This window comes from Oryzias latipes, chromosome 16 (assembly GCF_053564925.1).
Source record: "Oryzias latipes strain Hd-rR chromosome 16, Olatipes_Hd-rR_3.1".
NCBI lineage: Eukaryota > Metazoa > Chordata > Actinopteri > Beloniformes > Adrianichthyidae > Oryzias > Oryzias latipes.
This window is the reverse complement of record NC_136252.1, coordinates 16,558,918-16,581,763: the sequence shown is the minus strand read 5'-3', so window position 1 is coordinate 16,581,763 and position 22,846 is coordinate 16,558,918. Positions and strand designations below refer to the sequence as shown.

Genomic DNA, 22,846 nt, shown 5'->3' with positions numbered 1-22,846 from the left:
AAAGTAGCTTAACTGCTCTGGGGTAATTCAAAACATGAACATGTTCGTGATCAGGTGGAAGTGGATCGCTCTACCTCCCCATGACTTGGCCCAGAAGAAAACAGATTCATCACAGTCCTGCATACATTAAGTCACCAGTTTCTAATGATTTACTAGCTTAATATCTGCACATTGTTACAGGAAAGGAGCAGATTAGAGTCATGCATGGCTGGCTTTGGATAAAGGCAAATATGAGCGACACAAGCTCCAATGTCTGTTCATAAAACATGGTGTACAGCTTTTACGGTCTAGCATTGTGACTATGTACATTTTAGAGCGTTGGACTCTCTCTGAGGATGAAGTCATCTTTTTCTCAGAACTCTGCTTTTGTCACTGATGTACTAAAGGAAGTGATGTGTGGTTTTTGCTGGCATCCATACCTGTTTCTGTTTGTGTTTTTCACCACTTTACATTTTCTTATCTTTATCATCAAAGTCATGGATGTACACTCTTGACCTTCCTTATCCGTGCTGCTGTTTGCTCGGCCACTCCGCAATCAGTTTCAGCCATGCTGCTTTCAGATATGGCTTTGCTTCCACTTTAGCTTCTCAGTCTGCTTTAGTCACTCTCACATCTTTTAGTTTACAAATATGTTGGAGTTTAGTGGTGTAATGCTTTCTTAGCAGTGGGATGTGAGGCCACTTAACCAGGGGAGTTCTGTGTTGTGATGGCAGAAAGTTGTTCTATAATTTATTGGCAAAAAGAAAGGCTCCTTCTGACAACAAAAAAAGAGACTTACAAAAAACATACAGTGTTGAGAGAAAGTACAGTATATGTTCATGTTTTCTGTGTGTATGTGATCTGGAGTGTCTTTGAAGAGTTTGCTTTGAACTGCATGGATTTGACTTAAAACAGTGGTTGTTTTCTTGTTGTTCTGTTTGTTATCCTGATTCCAGATAATAATCCAAACTCTTATTTGAAAAGCAAAGCCTATTTTAACAAAGAGGCAATAAATAATAGAAATTTTTGCTCTGCAAACCTTTCTGTACCCACTAGTTGCATAATGGAAAATAAAACTACCAAAAAGAAAAGAAAAGAAAAGAAAGACTCTATTTAACAATACAACGCAAATATCCAAAAAGGTCACTCTTGCAGTATTTAAGTGCACAGGCTGTGAATATCTAAGGACTTAGTTTTACTTCTGTTTTAAAAGAAATCTTTTCCCAGACAAAGGGGCTGCAGTACATGATAAATAATTGGGTTTTTTAAGCAGGAACACCACTTTTAATACACATCTACACTCCAAAAAGAAAAAAGTTGATCCAACTTAATTGAATCACTTCAATTGGTAACATGTAATTGAATTACGTTTATTCAACTTAATTTTTTATGTCTATCCAACTCAATTCAATATGTTGATCTAACTAATGATATTACTATAATACTAATATTCTTTATACAACCTAGATTGACACATTTTTCTAAAGCTTCACCAATGGGCCGTGTAATTTCCATATCAAAGACATGAATGACCCAGCAATGTCTCGCATTACAAGGCAGGAGTTCATGTGATGTGAAATTCTTCTTAAATATTAGAACATACAATGTATTTCCTCTCAAAGGGGTTGGTCATCATCCTCTCCCAAACTCTAACTCATGGTGCAGAAATAAATAAATATAACAGTTTAAATTTCTAGTTAAAACAGAGGAAAACAGCTAGACAACAAAACACATGTACACAAACTCACACTTAAACCCCAATCTGCCCAGATAGGCAAACAAAATGGTATTCCACAATTCCTTGCGCTGCCTTACGTAATGACGTCATGACTCATTGACAGCTTCACACCAAAGTTACACCAACTTAATTAAATTAAGTTGATTGAAAGTAAGATAACTATGTCAGACAACTACATGTTAATTCTTAAGTTGAATGAACTAAAAAATGTTTTTTTTTTCATTTTTTCATTCATCATTCATTCATTCATGAAAAAAAAATATATATTTATTTTCACCAAACTAAATAATTAAGTTAGATCATTGTAAAAAAGTTAATCTTTCCAACTACAGTCCAAATACCTTTTTTTAGAGTGTAGACAACAAAAGTTGAAAATGAAATAAATAAAAAAAACAGGTTAGAAATCCAATATGAATAGAAGGCAAAAAAGTAGTTTTAAAACTTCATTGAATCTTCTTATGTCAATGTACAAAGACATTTGGTTAAAAGACAGCAAAATTCATATGATTTCTATATTTTCTTATTTCAACAGAGAATTTTTGTTTCAATTGAAAATATCTGTACTTAAAGATAATATTTTAACCCAGAAAATGTGGCCCATTTTGTTCACAAATACATTTTTAAAGCATTTTCTGCACACATGCATTCTCAGAATTCTGTTATTTTTTATTTATTTATTTTTACCACACTCTCCCTCCTATGAGCATACTGGGGCAACATGAAGTCTTAGTTTGTTGCCCATGGATATTTCAGCACATTGAAGAGCTGGGGATCAAACCACAAGCCTTGCGGTTGGACACCAACCAATCTCTCTCCAAGCCAAGCTGCTTCACAACTGATTGTGTGCCTTTCAGTTCTAACAAAATGACAAAGCATGCCAAAGACTTTATGACTGGTTTGTAAAAGTCATGAATTTTAAAGAGCTTTTGATTTTATTGATCAGAAATGCATTTTCTTTCAAAAAAAAAGCAGCTGTTTGAAAATGTGCAACATTTCAAATTATTAGAATTTGTTACTTTCCCTTGAAATTACAGATATAGTCGTTTTTTAAGCCATTTTTGAAATGAACTGTCTTTTGAAATTAACAGCCAACAAAACAGTTACCGAAAGTGGGTGAAATAATATATTCTGCTTTGAAAAAAACATTGGTCGTTCATAATTAGTTTTGATTATCTATGTGTCCCATAAATTACAATTTTAATTGATTGGGTTTGTGGTTTGTAGCTGAACACAGAAGGATTTCGGTGCAGCAGCATGATATGCCTGCTCTTTATTCTGACAGAAATAGCACAGTGTAATCTGAGTTTTAGTGATGTGCTTTCTAGGCTTACTGTATCAAGGGTGACAAGGGAGAACTATAGAAAACACCTGTCAACTGCTCGCTTTGGTCACCCGTCAGCGAGCTGCCTAATTTTTGTCAGATATTTCCTGAATGTCAAAAAGCTTTGTGAAGACACTAATGAGCACAACCCCATGCAACACACACAAAAATTAAACTTCCTATGACTTTTTTTTTTTTATAATTACAAGAGAGCGACAGAAGGGAGAGGGACTTGAAAGAGAATTAGAAAAACAATAGGTAGCTTTCACTGTTCACCAGAGGGCAAGATTGAGGTTGCAGTTTCACCATTAAAAATTCACAAGGACCCAAAAGCTTTATATGCACAGACATGCACAGCTGCACAGACACAAACACATGGGGAGTCGCTGGGGCAGCGATCCGCTCTGCCACGTCTGTTCATTTGGAGGGGGAATCCGATTATCAGATCAATTTCAAGGACATGTACACACCGATGCAATCAGGAATGCTTCTAAGGGATTTTTTTAAATAAATTGTTTTAAAAGGTGTTTTAAGTTACAGCAATAAAAAAAAGGGTTTATTTTGAATAAATCTGTCAGTATACTTTAAATTGCCTTCCCCTCTTTTATGCATACATATGAGCATAGGTAAAATAAAGGTTAGATTCTGCAAAGGTATCAACCATATTCACTGCAGCATCTAACACTTTGACACAAATTGGAGTTTTTGTTGTAACCCACACATTTTTTGTTTCACTGGCTCTGGTCAAGTTTGTATTTTAAATGTGTCTTATCAAAGGGGGAATAATCTGAACTACATTATTTTCTATCTGCTTTGATAAATTACAAACTTCAAACATCATTTATCCTGGAAGGAAGCAGCAACAAATGCATTCTGCCAGTCTAACAAGCAGTTGGTTTACCAAGTAGATGATCATCAGAAGCTCCAGCATGGGCTATTAATGCTTCCTCCATCCATGCAAGTGCTTGTGCTCCATCTGCTGCTACCAGTACCCATCTTCCAGGAACATGCCTCTTTACTAGCAGAGAGAAAAAGCAGCACCCTTTATAATTACAAAGACACTTTCAGGCTGGAGGAGGTTGGGGTGACATCTACTTTCACAGCAAAACCTGATGGCTAATCCAATTTTTCTGCATTGTCTGAAGGTTATTCTCCATGTGAGAAATACCACAGCACATCAAAGTTGGATACATAATTCAATAGAATACCTAATTATTGGTTCTTCAAAAGATGTCACAGAAAGGTTTCTACATGCAGCAGAAGTGACTATATTTGCAGAAAATAAAACCTATAAAAGCTATTTTTCAAGAGTTCTGCATTGAAAGTAACTTTTTGTGCAGTTGATGGATTCAAGCTTAAGAAAAGATTTATATATTTTAAGCATGTTTTAGACTATATTTGTTAGTCCTGATGAGTGTGCATTATTTTGACAATCAGTCCTTATTGACAGCACCAACTCATCCTGACCTGAACTCACTATCCTCTGCTTTTTTCTCTTCTTTCTCATCTCTTCTTCTAAAGTGCTCTTTGGTCAGTTTGTGGTGTTCCAGACCCTTCCCACTGATGCGGTAGAGATATATGATGGTCCTTCAACAGAGTCTGCTCTGCTTTCATCCATATATGGATCACACTCAGGTAAATATGCCTAAATGTCAAAAAATGAGGCTTGAGCAAAGTGTTATTGTTCGTTTGGATAAACAGCACAATTTACCTCTGCTATATATTTCCAGGCTGGATCATAAAATCTGTGCAGTCTTATGTTGTTGAGGTTACATTTCACATTTAGCTGCCCTATGAAAAACCTACAATGAATTTGATTACATTTTCTGAGCTCTAAAAACATTCTGCTTTTATCTCAAAGAATAGGTCAAATGGTTAATCTTACATATATCGTTTGTTCTCCTACAGTTTAAACCAATTTGCATTTTAAAGGGCATTTGTATGGATTTCATTATTAAATCTCGTTTTTGTGTGTGTTCATATCTAAACTGTGCAACAGCAAACAAAAAGAATCTGTAAAAAAAAAAGTTGTGGTGTTTTTGTTTTGTTTTTTTTAGGTGAAACCCTACCCTTGAGTTCAGGAAACAAGATAACACTGAAATTTACTACAAATGGAACAGAAACAGCGAAAGGATTTCATTTTGTTTACCAAGGTAAGGCTGCTTTGTTTGATATGTTTCCAAAGGTTAGAATGTATTTAATGCACTCAGTGCATTTGGCTTTGCAGGTAGTGTGGCCTTACATGCACAGCATAAATGGAGAAGAAGCAGAGAGCCAGTGAACGTGCCTCTGCCCAACTTAGCTGGCTAGAATATTGTGGTATGAAATATCCAGTTTTGGCAGAGCAGATGAGAGTGACAAATAACCTGCAGGAATTTTTACAAGGGGTTTTGCTGTATCACTTTGCCTTTTTTTGTTTTGCCACTACCCCCGCCTGCTGTTGCCTGTCGGTGTAAAAAACATCCACTGCTTTTTGTCTTACTGTCTTTCATTCTTGCTACTTCCCTAGCTGTGCCACGAACAAGCGCCACTCAGTGCAGCTCAGTCCCTGAGCCGCGGTTTGGAAAGCGGATAGGGAACGACTTCGCCATCGGCAAGGTGGTGCTGTTTGAATGCAATCCAGGTTACACGCTGCACGGCTCCAATGCCATCAGGTGCGAGGCCGTGCCCAGTGCCCTAGCCCAGTGGAACGGCACTGTGCCCACATGTGTTGGTAAGCATTCTTATTCCCAGCTGCACCTCCTTCATTCACTCGGATACACAAACTCACTCACTGATCCACAAAGGTGAAGCAGATGCACTAAAATTATTTTGGTCAGTTTCCGTTTTCACTTGTGATTACCTTTTCTGTTGTTGTACTATGCATTGCAAAGAGGCTACTATCTCTCACCTGTTGAGAAATCCAAAACAAAAAGAAGCTGGAACTAAAATGTTTGAAGGAGTTGTGGACTCACTGAGCTATGATCTACGGCAACAACGAATAACGGTTTAAGTGCCACAGAGTGGTAGCCTAAGTAAGTTTAAGAAGTAAAGGGATTTTGTCATTAAAAATGACTTTCTAGAAGATGGTTTCTTTAATTTTATTTTTTAATTTTTATTCTTTTGAAATTACTTAGCTTATATGAAAAGAAAAACTTTCTGCAAAGGGGAAAAAAGGAACTGTAAAAAAATATTAGTGGTGTGATAGAAAATGTGATTCAAGTTCATAATTTAATGTACATTTCTGATTTAATTGTTCTTTTCTAAAATAAATGTGATTTAAAATCAATATTTTAAGTTATTAAAACAAACTTTTCATACAAAGTAGAGTCCCATTTGTTGTCAAACACTTGGGTGTGTGAAATTTGCAGACACGGCTCCGCTTAAGGACCACTTGATTTTTTAACCCCCCATCCAACCTCCTAATGCTGAGTGTCAAGCAGGGAGACATGGGGTGTATTTTAAGAGTCTTTGGTATGACTCAACCATGGGTTTGAACTAATGACCTTCTAGTCTGAGACACTAGACAACAAGGCCACTGAGTTGGTTTAACTGGTGAGTCAAACTAAACAAAGTTGACACTTTCATCTTTAGGATTCTAAATTATTTAAATAAAAACAAATATTCCTGAAACATACATGAGTTCCCTTTAATGATTCCAATTCATGGAATCAAACATTCAACATTGATTTTTTTTTGAAGATTTATTCTATATACATTTTTTAACCCAGTTCTAGTCAACATTGTATACACTCTTGATGGCTTTGTGTTTTTGTGTATAGTCAAAATACACCATAGTCAAAGCTAAGTTCTATGGCGAAGAATATACCACACAGAGTGTTCTTCAAAAATTGTAAAAGTCGTATCACTTGGGTCAGCAAACAATTTTTTGTTTACTCGTCTAATGTTCTTGTTACTTTCTGTTGAGTGCTCAAGAACAATAATGTCGTTGTTGATTCAAGTTTCTTATTGTTTTTTTCTATTGGCGAAATCAATCTTTTGCTGTTGGTTTCCACAAAAGCTGATTTAAATGTGCTCTTACCATGAAAAAGGTTTGTTTTTCAAAGCCACAGTTGTACAAGTCATTGCAGAATGTTATTGCAGCATGAAGCCACTTCAATGTCTAGTTTTTAAAGGACCTATATCAAGCTTTTCTAAAGCCTTTCAGAATAAACTACATCCATATGATAATATAGTACCTTTGGCACACTAAAGAACATTTTTTAAATGAAATACGAGTTCTTTTCGCACCTCAGGCTCGGCAGCATGTCTGCATTTTGCCTACAAAAAAACAAAATATGATTTTTGGCCAAAACGGATGTGCATATTGTGCATTAAATGGTAAATGGCGTATACTTGTATAGCGCCTTTCTTCCTACAAGGACAAAGCGCTTTACAGTCACAGACCCATTCACCCAGTCACACACACATTCACTCACACATTCACACACTGGTGGCGGCTCCGCTGCCAAACACAGGCGCCCGCCTACCACCAGAGGCAAGGTGGGGTTCAGTGTCTTGCCCAAGGACACTTCGACTCATGGGTGTGGAAGGCGGGAATCGAACCTGCAATATTATGATCATTGGCCGACCGCCCTACCGCTGCACCACGGCCGACGTTTTGCGTTTTGCCGATCACTGCTAGCTCTGCAGAAAAAGAGTGTTGACAGTGCGCTCTTTTTGTAAGGGGATGTTCTTTGCTGATCTATGTCACAATGTGAGAACCCGCTCATTTTAGTGGATTGGGAGGGGCTGCTGCTCAGAGTGCAGATTTTTAGAGGAATACTCAGAAATGTGTGAATAGACCAAAATAACACATGTGTGTTTTTGTTTTTGTGAGGTGACATTATAATACATTTAAAAGCTCAAAAAGTTGATTTTGCATGATAGAGACCCTTTATGCTTTGCTGTATAAAACCTAAAGGCAGAAACATCATTTATCAGAAAAAACAAACTTTGATTTCATTTGTATAAAATTACCTTATTTTATTAAATATTGCATTATAAATACAGACAAAATGATTTATTTACCTATGCTATGAATGATAAATACTAGATTCAAGATGTTCATTCATACAGATTGATTCAAACATGAGTGAAATATGTTTAAAAAATGTGTGTTGTGTTTATGAAGTATTTTTTTTCAAAGTACATTTGGAAAGTACATTCTGCAGCAGTTCAGATTGTTGTACAGCGTGAAGTTTTCTTTTTTTTTTCCATGCAGATGGTGATCACAGCTCAATCAATTTTGAGTTTAGAATATTCTCATTGGGGAGATCCCAGCTTACAGCTGAAATCATCTCAAACCTGTCACTGCATTTTGTGCAAATGTTCTATTAAATATATCCATTTCCCCAAACAGCTATATTCTCACCCAAAGCCTATCCAATGTTCTCTGCAGCAATGTGCGCACAGTGGTTATGTATAGTGTCATACTGCCAATCAGCTGCAAGTAATTGTGCATGCAGTGGCAAGAGGCTGTTCAGAGCATCTGTACCTGCAATGAGTCACGAGGTATATGATTGGTGCATCTGTGACAAGTAAGTAAGAGATATACAGATTAATTTTAAAAAAGCTTGAGACGTCAACAATTTTTCTGGGAACAGGTGACTTTTTCTGTTTCCATTTGTGCTTTTTGTTGTCCTGCTCCTTTAAGATACAGATTTTGCAAGCTGTCAGTTTTGCTCACTATTAGAATTCCATGTTGGCATTCCCCAGTTGGAAACACAACCTGAAACTCTTACTGACAAATATTCTGCAAACTCACATCACATTGACATATCCGTTTACCATTTGAACAGATGCCTTTGTTGATGCTACTGCCCTGGGGGAATCTTTCTTTGTAGACACAGCAAGTCTTGGTGGTCGATGGTGGTGCGTCATTGTGCAGTGTATACTTTTGCACCTTTTTCTTGTTGTTTTACTTTACTCTGAAGCTTACAATCCCTTATAGATAATACATTTGATTATCTCTTAGTTAGTGTTTTGACAAAACAAGAAAAGGAGCCTAAAATCTGGAAGCTAAAGCTGAACAGCTATGATCTACACAAATAGAAGCCTCATAAGGGGGTATGTACATGTTTGTTTGGCTAACAGACATACCACCAAGAGCATGTTTAGGTTTTGTACGCACGCAAAAAAACAGTTCTTTGTTTGCACTTGCTGTTACCAATAGGATATGCACGTCAAGGGAAAACTCTTTTGACTGCTTTGGGAAGGTTTAGAGCTTCCAAGAGGCAAAACAAAACCCATTGAAACATGGATCTTCCTGCCAGCAAACAGCCCAACATGGCGAGGAAAAGAGATTTCAAGCCAGGATTCAACACAGTCCACTGTTAAGTGGTGGGGGAATAACGGTGGCATGCGCGGCTCCACTTTAAATACACCGACTTTCATCTGGTGATTGAATATTTGCTGCAGCAACTCCCAGAGCGAAACATGTACTCATTCAGAATATTTGATATAGCTTCATGAAAACTTGAGAAAACACATTAAACTAAATTACTCAACCGCTGTTAATGGGACATGACAGCTTCAGGGGCTGTTTCAGGAGGTAGGTTTTCGAATCTTATCTGGCCTAAATTGCGCTGACTCATCATGCAGTGCAGTTATTTTTGTCACAAAAACAAAAAACATAAGATCATGTTCTTTTTTATGACTTTCTACAAGATCTTTAAAGAGTAAAAGGTTTCAAATGGGTGGATGTTTAAAGAAACATTTGAGGAGAGACGACTAAAGGATGTTGGTGATTTTATCAGACAACACAAGTTTGAGCTTTGAGGGATTTTTCTTCAAAAAAAACAGGATGGTGAAGTGTTACACTCTTTAAGCATCTGCTCATGTCAATATTAGAATGTGGGAGTGAGCAAGAGTCTGTTGTGGGTAAACAGAAGCAAAGATGATTAGAGTCTGCAAAACTGGAAAGCACATCTCAGACACACACCACATTCCTTATGACTCTAAAAGTGATTGCCGCCAAAAATTATATAAGCTCACAGATTGCTATGATTCATACTTTGTATGCCCACGCTGTGGAATTCACAGTTGGCTCAGACAATCTTTTGAAGGTGTCAACAAGTGAACAGTGTCACACAGTGCTTGTTTTTAAACTGTGAATTATTGTTTTGAAAGATCATCCCAAGACCAATTAAAAGGTCTCAGTTTTGTATTGCGTAGGAGTTTTTTTTTCCTATAACAGTATCTAATAGACCCTTTTCACGGTGACGTCAGACAAAATGGCGGCGTATCGGTCTAGACAGGCAAAGCTGACGACTGAACGCTGTTTAATACAATTTTACGTAAATTATAAAAGGTAACCTTACTAACTGTAACAGTATTTGTTTTCCTCTCTCAGATCATTCACAAATCAAAATACAAATTCATGATATTCTCCAATATTGGAGGTTCTATTGAAAATATCGACCTTTCATTTGAGCAGATATTATTCTAACGGTTTCTATTTTGGCTGATGTCTTCCACATGTATTTTTTATATTGTCCATACGAACTTGGGGAAGCAGCTGTGCAGTATTCTTATGCTGCGCCAGCATTACTTAATTTTGCATTTTAATTTGTGAAAGATCAACAAATATAGTTAGGTTGGACATTTATAAGATAAGTATTTAGATTTTTCCATGTTTGCAGACTGTATGACCCCACAATTTGTCACCTTTTTTATTTTAATTTATTTTCATGTCATGCAAAATTTGTATACAAAAGGCAATAAAAAATTGACATGAAGGACTGTCATTTCAAATAGGAGATTTCAACAGGTGTGATAAAGAAAAAATGAAAAACTATCTGCACAAAACTGTGGTTAAACTTTGGTTGCGTTCGAGAGCAAAAAAAAGAGAAAGCACTAAAGTTTTAGTTTTCATAGTAACAATTTAGTGAAAATTTTGATTAGTGCATAAATATGTCATAAAACAGCTGCACAGGACTTACATGTGACATGGTTTTGTATAAAACATGATTTCAAAGCATTAAAAAGTGTGAGGTTTATCGGTAATAACTATAATTTCTTTTCATTTATTCAATAAAAAATATAAAATGTAAAATTTAACACGGTGGAGCAGTGGTTGGCTCTCTTGCCTCACAGCAAGAAGGCCCACAGTTCAAGTCCCGGCTGGGGGACATGAAAAACACAACATCAATGGGGACCTTTCTGTGTGGAGTTTGCATGTTCTCCCCGTGTATGCGTGGGTTCTCTCCGGGATCTCCGGCTTCCTCCCACCATCCAAAAACATGCTTCATAGGCTAATTGGCAACTCTAAAGTGTCCATATGTGTGAATGTGAGAGTGAATGGGTGTGTGTTTGTGGACATTCTACCCTGCGACAGACTGGTGACTTGTCCAGGGCGTCCTCTGCCTTCGCCCACAAGTGGCCGGGATAGGCTCCGGCAGCCCCGTGAGCCCGAAAGGGACTAAACCGAATAGAAAATGAATGAATGAAAAAAATAACATTTAAATTATAAAACCTGAACCACTGGCAAACTCCATTTAAATTCCCACTCTAACTGTATTTTTTTCTATTGTAAAATTGTTTCCAGTGGTCTTTCACTTATGCAGTTTTTAGCCAGAAAAAATAGTAATTTTTTTATGACTTATTTTCTGCAAAGTGCCAGGAGTTCGATCAGAAATTTGCCTCTGAGTTGTGGGCAGGACAGTTGGCTCAGAAGTATCCCTCCGCTGATATCCCATCATTCCTTTGTTTACACTTTCTCGCTAGCTTACAAAAACAACAAAAACAGATGAGGAAAACAAAGAGGTACATGGATCTAGTCACCTGCAAGTGGATGCAGCAGTACAAGTGGAGAAGGGAGACTTTGGCCCGCCCATTTCTGTTACCGCGTTGCAACTGAGAGCTACTTCAAATGGCATGTTTTTATCTGCTCCTGATCCATCCCGATTTGAATAAGAACATACTCAGAAATGCAGTTTTTATATATGTCCTCCATCATTAGAAAAATGCTGCAAGAACAGAAGTAGTGGGACTTTAACTGCTTCCTTCACAATCAATCAATCATCCAATCAATCATCCAATCAATCAACCAACATATCAATCAATCAATCAATTAAAGAAATAGTCATTTTTCCGGGTCAAGGGCGGTTTCAAAAAATCGACACTGCATGTTTCAAACTAAAGATAATTCCTACTGATCTGAAACTGGGATCAGAGCTTCAAAAGTGTTACACCCTAAAACCTGAAAGGAAAAAAAAAAGAGATGAAAAAAAAAGACATAATATTTGTTTATAATGGACTGAAGTAAAAAAGAACAAGAACGCCTTGGAGATCATTCTTCTCCTAATAAGATTTTGGTCACTTTGACAGCCTGAACTGCTTGTTGAGGCTTTTGCCTCATCGAATAAATTTTCTCATATTTTATTCACTGCCCAATCAAAATTTCCAGTTTGACTAAAACAATTTGGTTTAGAGAAATTTTTTTCTTTTGGCATAATTCTTTACATGAGCAAGCTTTGTGTCTTTTTGAAACAAAGCCAGCAGACTTTGCCAATCAAATTGAAGCATGTTTGGAGTGAAGAGGCTGCAGCACGAGGTGGAAAGAACACCTCTCCGCATGTAAAACCGCAGGCAGAATTGATCATGCATACTGCTTGCTCAATTCAAAGGTAGATACAGAATTTCTGCAACAAAAGGAAACATATTTTAAAGCAAACAAAGAGAGCATAGCGTAAAAAAAGGTCAATGTAAATGAGATGTATTCAAAATGCAAAATCAGCTATGAAAGTCAAAATAAGCTTTAGAATTTTATTTTTATTTGGCTTGTATTTCTATTAGAAAAGCAAGATGCATACTGACCAAAAGTTAGTTTAAAAGTTAGCTTCTTGAAAAATTCCAACATTTATTAAAGGTGCATGACTGAAGTATGTTTTTGGAGAACTAATGGATGACCTGCACCTAACAGATCACCACAGAAAAGAATTACCCAGTACTGAGAACTTCCCTTGTTAAATGACTGTTTAAAGCGCTCACCTTTTAGAGTTTTAAAGTCTATGTTTTAGGTCCTACTTTTTATTCGAACTACAGGGTAAGGAAGTGAAAAAGAAGGAAAATTGAAACACGGGTCAAAAATAAAAACCTATTTAATATTCCACTGTAATTAAAAGGGTTAGTAAAAGCCAAAAATGTGTGATCAATTGAACGTCAGACTTTATGATCACCTCTGTGAAAGCAGTTTTGGCCCTTTAAAGGCTCATTCATCAAATGTAGATAACAATTACTAATGCCAAAAAAATCTGCACTGGCCTTTGACAAGTAGTCCACTACTCATGATTCTGATAAAGGTTATAATTTAATTTTTTTACCATTTAGAGTCCATTATTCTCCATACAAAGAGATTATTCACAAGTGGAAAGCAATAAGAATAGTTGCCAAGATTGGATGTCCCACCAAATTACAGATTAATGTTATTCATGTTTTTCATGCATTTTATGACAGTGGAAATGAAAATGTTCTTCATAAACAAAAACAGAAAATTTTTAACTGAAAGTGAATGTCAAATGGAATTTTTAATGACCTTTTAAAGTTAAAGTGTTAAAGTCGGTTTGTTCCACTTCTTGCATGTGTGGGTGTTGCATTACAAATCTAGTTTAGTTCTATCTTTATGCATGTTTGACAAAACAGCAGTGTTTTTTCAAATAATTGCTTATTTAATGGGCCTAGATCATGCTATTATTAAGCTATATCCATATCTATTTCCTTTACCACACTAAAGAACAATTTTTGTATTGAAATATGAGTACTTTAGGAACTACTTTTCCTACCCTGGAGGGACTGTTCCTGACTTATCAATGTCACAATGTCAGAGGCCCACTCTCTTTCATGGATTTGAAGGGGCTGGTGGTCATTGCGCAGGTTTTTAGAGGAATGCTCAGACACGCATGAATGGATCAAAATACTAAGGACCACACTAATATGCTTTGGGGTTGTTTTGGATGAGAAATTGACTTTATAATGCACTTGAAAGCTCAGAAAAGTTTATTTTTTATGTTGGAGCCCCTTCAATGCCCAATGAATTCCTTAAAAATCTGGGAAATAACTGTCAAGAATCTTTTCGTTTGTCTTGTTTTCTAAACATTATTGATTATTTAAATCCCAAAACAGAGATCATGTATGCCTTAAAACGATTTGATGCATAAAAAATTGCAGTAGTTATTGCATGCTGTACAACTATTGGACTTTTTTACCTTCTAAATGGCTTTTCTTAAGTTCTAGAAAACCCAGTCAAACCCCTCCCGCCTTGTTATTTTCCTAGATGTTTGCTTGAGCTTTCACTTGAATGTGACTTTAAAATGCGAGACAGTTTTGTGACTCAGAAGCCAATTATGTAACTGAAAACAAAGTTACTTACATTGATAGTCTGGGCACTCCCTGTCTTATTGACTGTATAACTTTCAATAAGTCTTGAAAGCTTAAATGCAGACTGCACAGGGTGAGACATTCTTGCTGCAGTATCCTAGATAATATTGTCATTGATCTTCACTTTTTCCATTTGCCAAACTGACTTGAGAACAGCCACACAAGCCAGTCTGCCTGTGCTGTAATTCTGAGATCAATGGCTTTCAGCACCAACTTTTCAATACATGACATCCCCCTTCACAGAAAAAGCCAATATTGTTGTAGAGATTATACAAACGAGTAATTTTGTTTTTTATTGCTGGGCAGTTTATTGTAGATGAAGCATTAAAGTAATTTCCTTTAATGTGTCACTCAAATAGGAAAACCGGAGTTACTGTTTGGCCATTTTAATGGAGGGAACATTGGAGGGTATTGATGATCACAAAAAAATAACCTCTTGCTGTTTGAACTTGTCATTTGATTGTTAGAATGCAGGTTTTTTTTTCTTTTGTAATAAACATTGTTTTTGTTTTCTGTGTATTCTCTTTGCTTTTATGTTGGATTGCTTTTATCACTGACCTGTACCATCAGGCTCAAGGACTTTCTAATTAATGACGTGATTTTTGAGACAGCTTTTTTTATTAAACCGCTAGACTCCTTGGATATAAAAAAGTGCAGTTATGGTCACAGAATTTCAAAGCTGAATACAAACTAGTTAACCCTGCAGTTTTAGGGGTTTAATAAGGCTCTATGGATGCAAAGAAGGAATGACATGGACCATTTTTATTAATTATACACAAGGACAGACAAGGACAATTGGTACTTCTAGGAAAATCTTTAAAGAAATTGACATGCTATTGTCTTCTAATTTATTTTAGTATTACAGGCAGTTACTTATGTCTCCCTGTCCGACAGTGTCATCACTGGTCACTGGCTTCAACTTAGCATTTATCTGGGAGCTTAAAGACTAGATAAACAACTTGGACAACGCATTGAAACACTTCAGCACTTAAGACACGATCAACTTTGTCCTGTGCAAAATTGACATCACTCATCAAGGTCGGATGGTGTAAATCTGCACTGAACAATTGATAAGAAAGCACCTTTGTTGCCACAGTCCTTTGCTTTAAATCATACAGATCCTGTGTTAATTTACATAATGGAAGTCATACATCTCTTTCTAATGGCTGGCTTCATCACAGGGCTCTGATCTTTCAGTAGAATCAATTGAGTTTCATCTCATAAAGTGACTTGATTGTGGCTCATTTAAAATCCATTTTACCTGTGTCCTTTCTAGAAGGTGGAAAGGCTTTTCCAGTGCTTGACAGTAAGCTGTTTCCCCACAGTGACACTTGTTCAGACCTTAGAGTCTGTGTTTTTTCAGCTTGCCGGAACTTTGGCAAGGGTTGACTTTCCTTTTCTTTCCCAATATGTCATCCTTTGTCTAGTTCCCTGTGGTGGAGTGTTAACCGCGCGCAAAGGCACTATCCTCTCACCTGGTTACCCAGACCCATACGCCAACTACCTTAACTGTGCCTGGAGGATCTCTGTTCCTGAAGGAGCTGGCATACAGGTGAGATGCAGATTATATCCTGATCTTTTTCTTTTTTTTTTTTTTTTCTCTTGGTAAAGTTTTAAACTGTCCCTTTGTATCATGTTTGTTGTACAACTAAAGAATAGCATGTTTGTCTTCCAGATTCAAGTTGTGACCTTTGCCACGGAACACAACTGGGATTCGCTAGACTTTTTTGATGGGGTCGATGGCAGTGCACCGAGGCTTGGCAGCTACTCTGGTATCTCTAATAAATTTAAGCTTTCTGACACAAACTGAATTTCAAACAGACTACGCAAAGGTGCAGCAGCAGACACATGGGCTTGGTGACATTTGGGAAGTTTTTAAAGAAAATCTTTTTTAAAATCCGTTTTCAGATGTTGGAGAATAAAATGAACCTCCTTTTTGTAGTGCTATGTACTTGTCTTTGCAGTAGATATTTTCATTATCAAGCCCATCTAGAGTTTATGAATGTAGCATAGCTGTAGGGCTCACATTAATGGAGGCTGTGCACTTTCAACATGGTAACCAGTAGAAAGCAGGGCATCCCATAATTTTACATGCTAAATCCTTGCATAAGAGGCACTGGTGGACCATAATGAATTCTACAGCATTATCAGTTTCATGGAGTGAGCTGTCCAATTTCTCAAGTAGGACATATCTCATTTGAGAACAAACCTCTTTAAAATGAAATAGCTCCACATTAAAGCTTCTGCTTTGCCGAGCAAAGATGCGATGAGAAAAGGTTAGAGCATTTGAAATTCACAGAAATTCCTTAGCATTGACTGTTATGATTATGTCTTTTTATTATTACGATGTTATGATTATGAGCATGTCAAAAATATTTTGCAGATTTTTAAAGACATTTGTGATGAGTTTATATTCTAGGCTAAGCTTTGGTTATTTGGTTTGATGCTGCTGTTTAAGGTTTCAAACACAGTGTGTCTAACATGTTTCGCAAAACAATTGTCAGGACATGTTGGTGTAGAACCCAAAATATAGGAGACCTGGCTTGGTGGCAGAAACTTAATAATTGAATAAATAAATCCAAACATGACTAAACCCATGGTCCAGCAGATGACCTGACTATGAAAAACTGAAAACCAGACAGAAAAACAAACAAACTGCACAATCCTCACAGTTCAGGAAAAAAAATCTCTGCAGTGTCTTTGTCCCCATGTCACGCCACACCTGAAGGTTCCTTGCAGTCATGTTCAAGTCATGCCAATTCACATCCAGCCAATCTGTTCCTGAGGGCAATTGCTGGGGTCATCCTTCAAGTCCCTTATTGCTGTGGAGGCTCATGCCCCTCTTCATGTGGTCAACAGGACCACTCCTTCATGTTTCCTGTCCCGTTCTAGAGGAAGGTTGTCAGGGCTGCGCCTGTTCATGTTCCTAAGGAGGGTTGTCTATGCCGCTGTCAGGTAGGGGGGTTGATAAATGCAGAGACAGGAGGCAGGTGGTTCCAAGAGAAAAGGGTTTAATACTCATAAACAAAAAGCGCAGCTAAGCAGGGTAACCAAACATGACAAACTGTCAGGGTAACCAGGAAGACAGGGAATCAGACGGTCAGAGAAACTTACGGTATGGACCAACACAATAGGAAGGCAGATATAAGACATATATACAAACATGACTGACACAACACAGGTAAAATCTATCAGGAGAGATTGGGACCACGGGAAGTAAAACTCAAAACTAAAACATACAGGAAACCTTCAAAATAAAACAGGAAGCAGAACTCAAACATGACAGAAACAAAATGGAAGCAAAACTAAGGCAAAGAAACCCAAACCATGACAGGATCTGCCTTTTTGGGGAGGAGTACTGTGAGGAGTGTGCAGTTTGCTTTATTAGTGGTGGTTTTGGTCATGTGTTTGAGTTGTCCCCTGTCAGTCACTTCAGGTTCATGTTAGTAATCATCCAAAACAGTTTTCATTTCTTGTGTCATACATCACCAGTTCCTGACAACAATAGCATTACAATACACCCATTTCACATTAAGATATCATTGTTGGCAGAATTTAAATAGGGAATTTTGCATACACTTTATAATTCATGCGTTTGTCTATTATTGTATGTCAATGGTTGTTTACCATGAATTTGACTATAGATGGTGTACCAAATAGATTCAACACCATACTACATGTGTGTTACAGGTACAACAATACCACAGCTGCTAAACAGCACCTCCAACAACCTCTACTTGACTTTCCAGTCTGACATCAGTGTTTCTGCTGTTGGTTTCCACCTGGAATACACAGGTATGAGAAGAGATAGCAAGCATGCCTACTTTTTTCTCATTGTGTGTTGGGACTTTATGTCTGTGCTCATCTACCATTGGGATCCAGCTGCTTCACTGTGGCAAAGCTGTCATGAAGATAGCTGTTCTGGATGGTACAGCAGGAGATAGAAAGACAGCGTGTTATCCCTTCTTCCTTTATATTCTAATTTTTGGTCCATTTGCTTCCCTGGCATTGAATCATGGTGTTTTCCCGGTTATTTAGCTTTTATAAAATCTTGCATTGCTTCAAAAGACAGGACTGTCATCCATTTTCATTTGTGAGCTGAATCTGTTCATCTCTCAGTAGGCTATTCACTCTGCGGCTTATTTGCTGTGGATAATGCTTCACAATTTTTCATGCTCCTAACATTTGAAGAGTGTTGTTGGCCCCAGTGGGATGACTCATTTACCAAGTGTTCCCAGTCAAAAATGGTTGAGCTCACCTAGTGGGGGATGTTTTATGAAACAATTTGATAATATTATTGTATTGAAACTGTTTTTACCTTACTGTATTTTAGGAGAGACATGGGTAAGATTACTGAGAATATTTGACACAAAAGAAGGAAAACAGGTTCAATCCCAAAGTTCTGCTAGCAGAAAAACATTTGACATCAATTCAAACTATATTCCACAATTGTGTTTCACAAAAAAAACGACGAAGGAACATGGCTGTTGCTAAATCTGCCCTGGCTGCCAGTCGTGTAAAGCTGTGAGTGACATCCTGCTGCTGAGAACGATTTCACAGTCATGTCTCTCACACTCTGTGCTTGGTTTCTCTTGCTTGGAATCAGTTTGTTGTCAGATCCACCACCCCCTACTCTCCCCCACACCCACCCTCTGTACCAACTGCTCACAGTCACCACAGAGACAAGCCTCTGTGGCCATTCCCTCAGTGTCCATCTCACACTTTGATACTCCTGAACGTGTGTGGAAGTTAGTTCTTTAATTTTGGAGGATACCATGCTCCAAAAACACTCCTCCTGTTGCTATCATTTTTCATTTTCCCTTTATACCATATGGCTGTATTGTCTGCTCTCTGGCAGACACTCATGTAGGAGTGTTCAAATCATGTTTAAAACTAGGATCAACCACTCTTTGTCCATAGATTTTCCAAAAATTTACAATTTTGTGGTCATATAATTGCAACTCTAAATTATGACCTAAGGGTTTTTTATCTGCATATCTTTTCTGCACACTGTTTTGCTTGAAAGACCAATTATTTTTTTTTTTTTACACAACCTAGTTTTTAGATGCTTTGGGCACAGGAGCGATGAAAACAACCACAGAGGCTGGCTAACACTCGACCAGCCAACCATCTGGTTAGAAACATATCCTTTGGGTGATCACTGGAGTCCACTGAGACGCGTCATAAATCCTCCACTACTCATCACTGGTGTCTTCATATGGATAGCACAGGAATTGCTGAAATGCCCTACATTTTACATTTTTTGATCTTAAATTTACACTTAAACAGTTAGAAATTTCCCTACAATAAATCAACTAAATCGGGCTGCACGGTGGCGCAGTGGTTAGCGCTCTTGCCTCACAGCAAGAAGGCCCCTGGTTCAAGTCCTGGCTGGGGGACATGAAAAATACATCAACGGGGGACCTTTCTGTGTGGAGTTTGCATGTTCTCCCCGTGTCTGCGTGGGTTTTCTCCGGGATCTCCGGCTTCCTCCCACTGTCCAAAAAACATGCTTCATAGGTTAATTGGCAACTCTAAATTGTCCATAGGTGTGAGTGTGAGAGTGAATGGATGTGTAATTGAGGATATTCCACCCTGCGACAGACTGGCGACCTGTCCAGGGCATCCCTTGCCTACGCCCAAGTAGCCGGGATAGGCTCCGGCAGCCCCGTGACCCCGAAAGGGACAAAGCGGTACAGAAAAAATGAAAAAAAATAAATCAACTAAATCAATGCTGTGCTAAAAGCAAACTTAGTCTACTACATGTTTCTGAAATATTTTGTGTGTATTTACTTTTGAAGCAAAATGTTAAATTATTCAGAATAGTTTATGTAAAACAGTGCACAATTTTTATTCTTGAAAGTGGATATTTTCTCTACATTAATACACATAATGTGGCATCCTATTCTTTTTTACTTGGATTGACGTGTATACTTTTTAACATTATTGTCAGGTAATATTTTATTTCACCTTTCATTCTTGTTTTAGCTCAATTTTAAGACTGAAATAATCTCAATCCCAGCTATCCTAAAGTTATTTTATTTGCTTTAGTTAGGGTTAATGTTCTGATTTAGCGTGCAGGAGCTTTTTATTTGCTTTCATTAATTAGTAAATGATTAAATAACTGTGTAAATGCAACACATGAAATGTAAAAGAGTTTATATTACTTAATTAGTCAATTTTTTTAGCACCACTACCAACAATTCTCTATACAATAAAAAGGTCTTTTTGTTAAGTTTCAGGATCTATTTTACTGAATATTATGTTCAGTGATAAAATGTGAAAGTTCAGAAAAAGTCATTTATCTTGTTAATTTTGTCTTTTTAATTAATTTAATCAATATAATTGTGTAAACCTTGGTTGACAATTTCTGCTTTAGACATAGGCAATGATATAAACTTTCTGGAAAAAAGTTTAATTTACATGCAAAATGTATCTGAGAATTATATAAAAAAGGCTTTTTGCAGTCTTCTGAAAATTCACAGAGGAATTTGTTTCTATTAATTATGACTTGGATACTCTGCTTCACTGGTAAGGCTCTATTTCAGAAAAAATTGTGTTATTGTACAATTGTGTCATGATAATTAAATTGTGTCTTGATTGGACACTTCCAGTCAGTGGTTCAGATCATTTGATTGCTAAAGCGATTAAACAGATTCTTTTATCTTTGCGAGGGTAGCCGAAGTTGTTAATATTGGTTGGTGGCTTAAGATGAACACTGCACCGATTAGCATAAATGTTATTATGATACAGCTTTTCTATTTTTACCCAATTTAAAACGTCTGCGTTTGTCTGCATACAGATATCTTTTTCTCAACACAATTCGAAATAGCTGTTTTCCTATATATGAGATTAACAAAGTTTAATCCTCCTTTTACTTCTAAAATAATTCAATTTCTGTCAGTTAGGAATTTTTTTTATTAAAAACAGCAGCAATCTTATAGCTGCAGAGATGTACAGCCATAGTTCATTTGGCTGATGACATATTAAAACAGTTAAAATGCCAATCTGTTGGCTGAATGCAGGCAGCAAGGAATCCTGTGGAAAACACCAAGTATGCTTGATAAGCTTGACGTACTTGCACATGTAGGAACAGGTGCTCTCCCTGCAAAGGATTTTGATGATTTGACTGGAAACCATCCAGAGCTCAACAGGAACCAGTGCCATATGTTAGTTAGCAGCCGCTCTTAACCTGATTCCAGATCTGTCTGCTAAAATGTGATATTCCATCTCTGTTTGCTCTGTCAGTGATTTATTAAGTATAATTTATGTTTCCAGAACCTGTTGATATTTTCTTTCAGGTCTGTTGGCTTTCTTGACGTTTGACAAGCTGTATTAGACACGCTTACACTTACTGGCAGATGGTGGCATGTTCAACATGAGCATTTTCCCAACTTTCACCAAGATTTAGCTGCTGCCGTAGAGCTGCTTGCTTGCAAAGCTGTTTGCTTCCTTTCTTTACACAACACCACAGCAGTAGAATGGGTTGTTCCCTACAGTTTGGACACTTGATAAACTCACACAACTGTTTAGTGTATAGCTGCTTTTCTGCTTTGATGTTGGATTTATTGCACCAGCTACACTAATCATATGACTTATATAACTAGATCTCACAGAAATCAATTAAACATTTTCAAAAGTTGAAGAATTTTCAAAGTAATACTTTGTTTGAGCCAATGCCTGACAAGACTTTAGGGGTTTAAAGATACCGTACACTTCCCTTTTTTCTTGCAGCTGTTTTTCAGCTGAACTGTTGCTGCTTTCAAAGCTCTTGCTCCGAACTCTTTTGGATACCATCATCTCCCACTCAGCACCACTCTTTCCTGAAGTGTTCAGTAAAGGGATAACTTGAGCTGTTCAGCACTCTGTTAGGTTACCTTTACATTGTTTTGTCACCCCTGTTGCCGTGTTTACGGTCATATCCTCTCACCTCTTTGTTTGGACTTGTTGGCTGTTTGAGGAGGTTTTAGTGAGAGTGCTTATGTAATACTGGATTTTTCTGTCTGACCATGAAGTCTGTATTTGTATTGTGTTCCTGCAGATGCGTCATGGTTCTTTTCTGGTGTTGCTTGTATCATGGCATGCATACTCCTGTTGATTACTCACTCTGCCTTCTGAAATATCCACAGCAGAGAAAAATCATTTTATAAAGGCCTTTTCGAAAATTAGCAGCTTCTTTGAAAGTTTATTATCCATCCAAACGATATTTAATCTGCCTATTTGTGCATTTTATTTGGTTAAATTTTTGCTTTTGAACCCATTTTACATGGATTGAAGAATCAGCTGTGAAGTTTAATTCAAATGCTGTTCACTCTCTTTCACAGGGATTTGACTGTATTTTTATTCTTTTGTTTTTCTCCTAATTAATGAGTATAACTCCAGTTTAACAAAACGCCCCATAGTGATTCAGTCTAAATCACCATGATTGCCTTAAAGCCATTATAACACAA

At 37.2% G+C, this 22,846-nt stretch overlaps 1 protein-coding gene across 7 annotated transcripts in view; it reads left to right on the top strand.

Moving 5' to 3' along the window:
* LOC101167820 (CUB and sushi domain-containing protein 3) overlaps positions 1 to 22,846 on the top strand; it is a 301,513-nt gene that overhangs the window by 176,967 nt on the left and 101,700 nt on the right. For all 7 annotated transcript variants that reach the window (XM_078933064.1, XM_078933067.1, XM_078933068.1 and 4 more), the window contains 6 exons: positions 4,560 to 4,673; positions 5,096 to 5,191; positions 5,548 to 5,751; positions 15,824 to 15,948; positions 16,072 to 16,168; positions 18,087 to 18,191. In XM_078933064.1, coding sequence (XP_078789190.1) covers positions 4,560 to 4,673; positions 5,096 to 5,191; positions 5,548 to 5,751; positions 15,824 to 15,948; positions 16,072 to 16,168; positions 18,087 to 18,191 — 741 coding nt within the window. The remainder of the gene's footprint in view (positions 1 to 4,559; positions 4,674 to 5,095; positions 5,192 to 5,547; positions 5,752 to 15,823; positions 15,949 to 16,071; positions 16,169 to 18,086; positions 18,192 to 22,846) is intronic.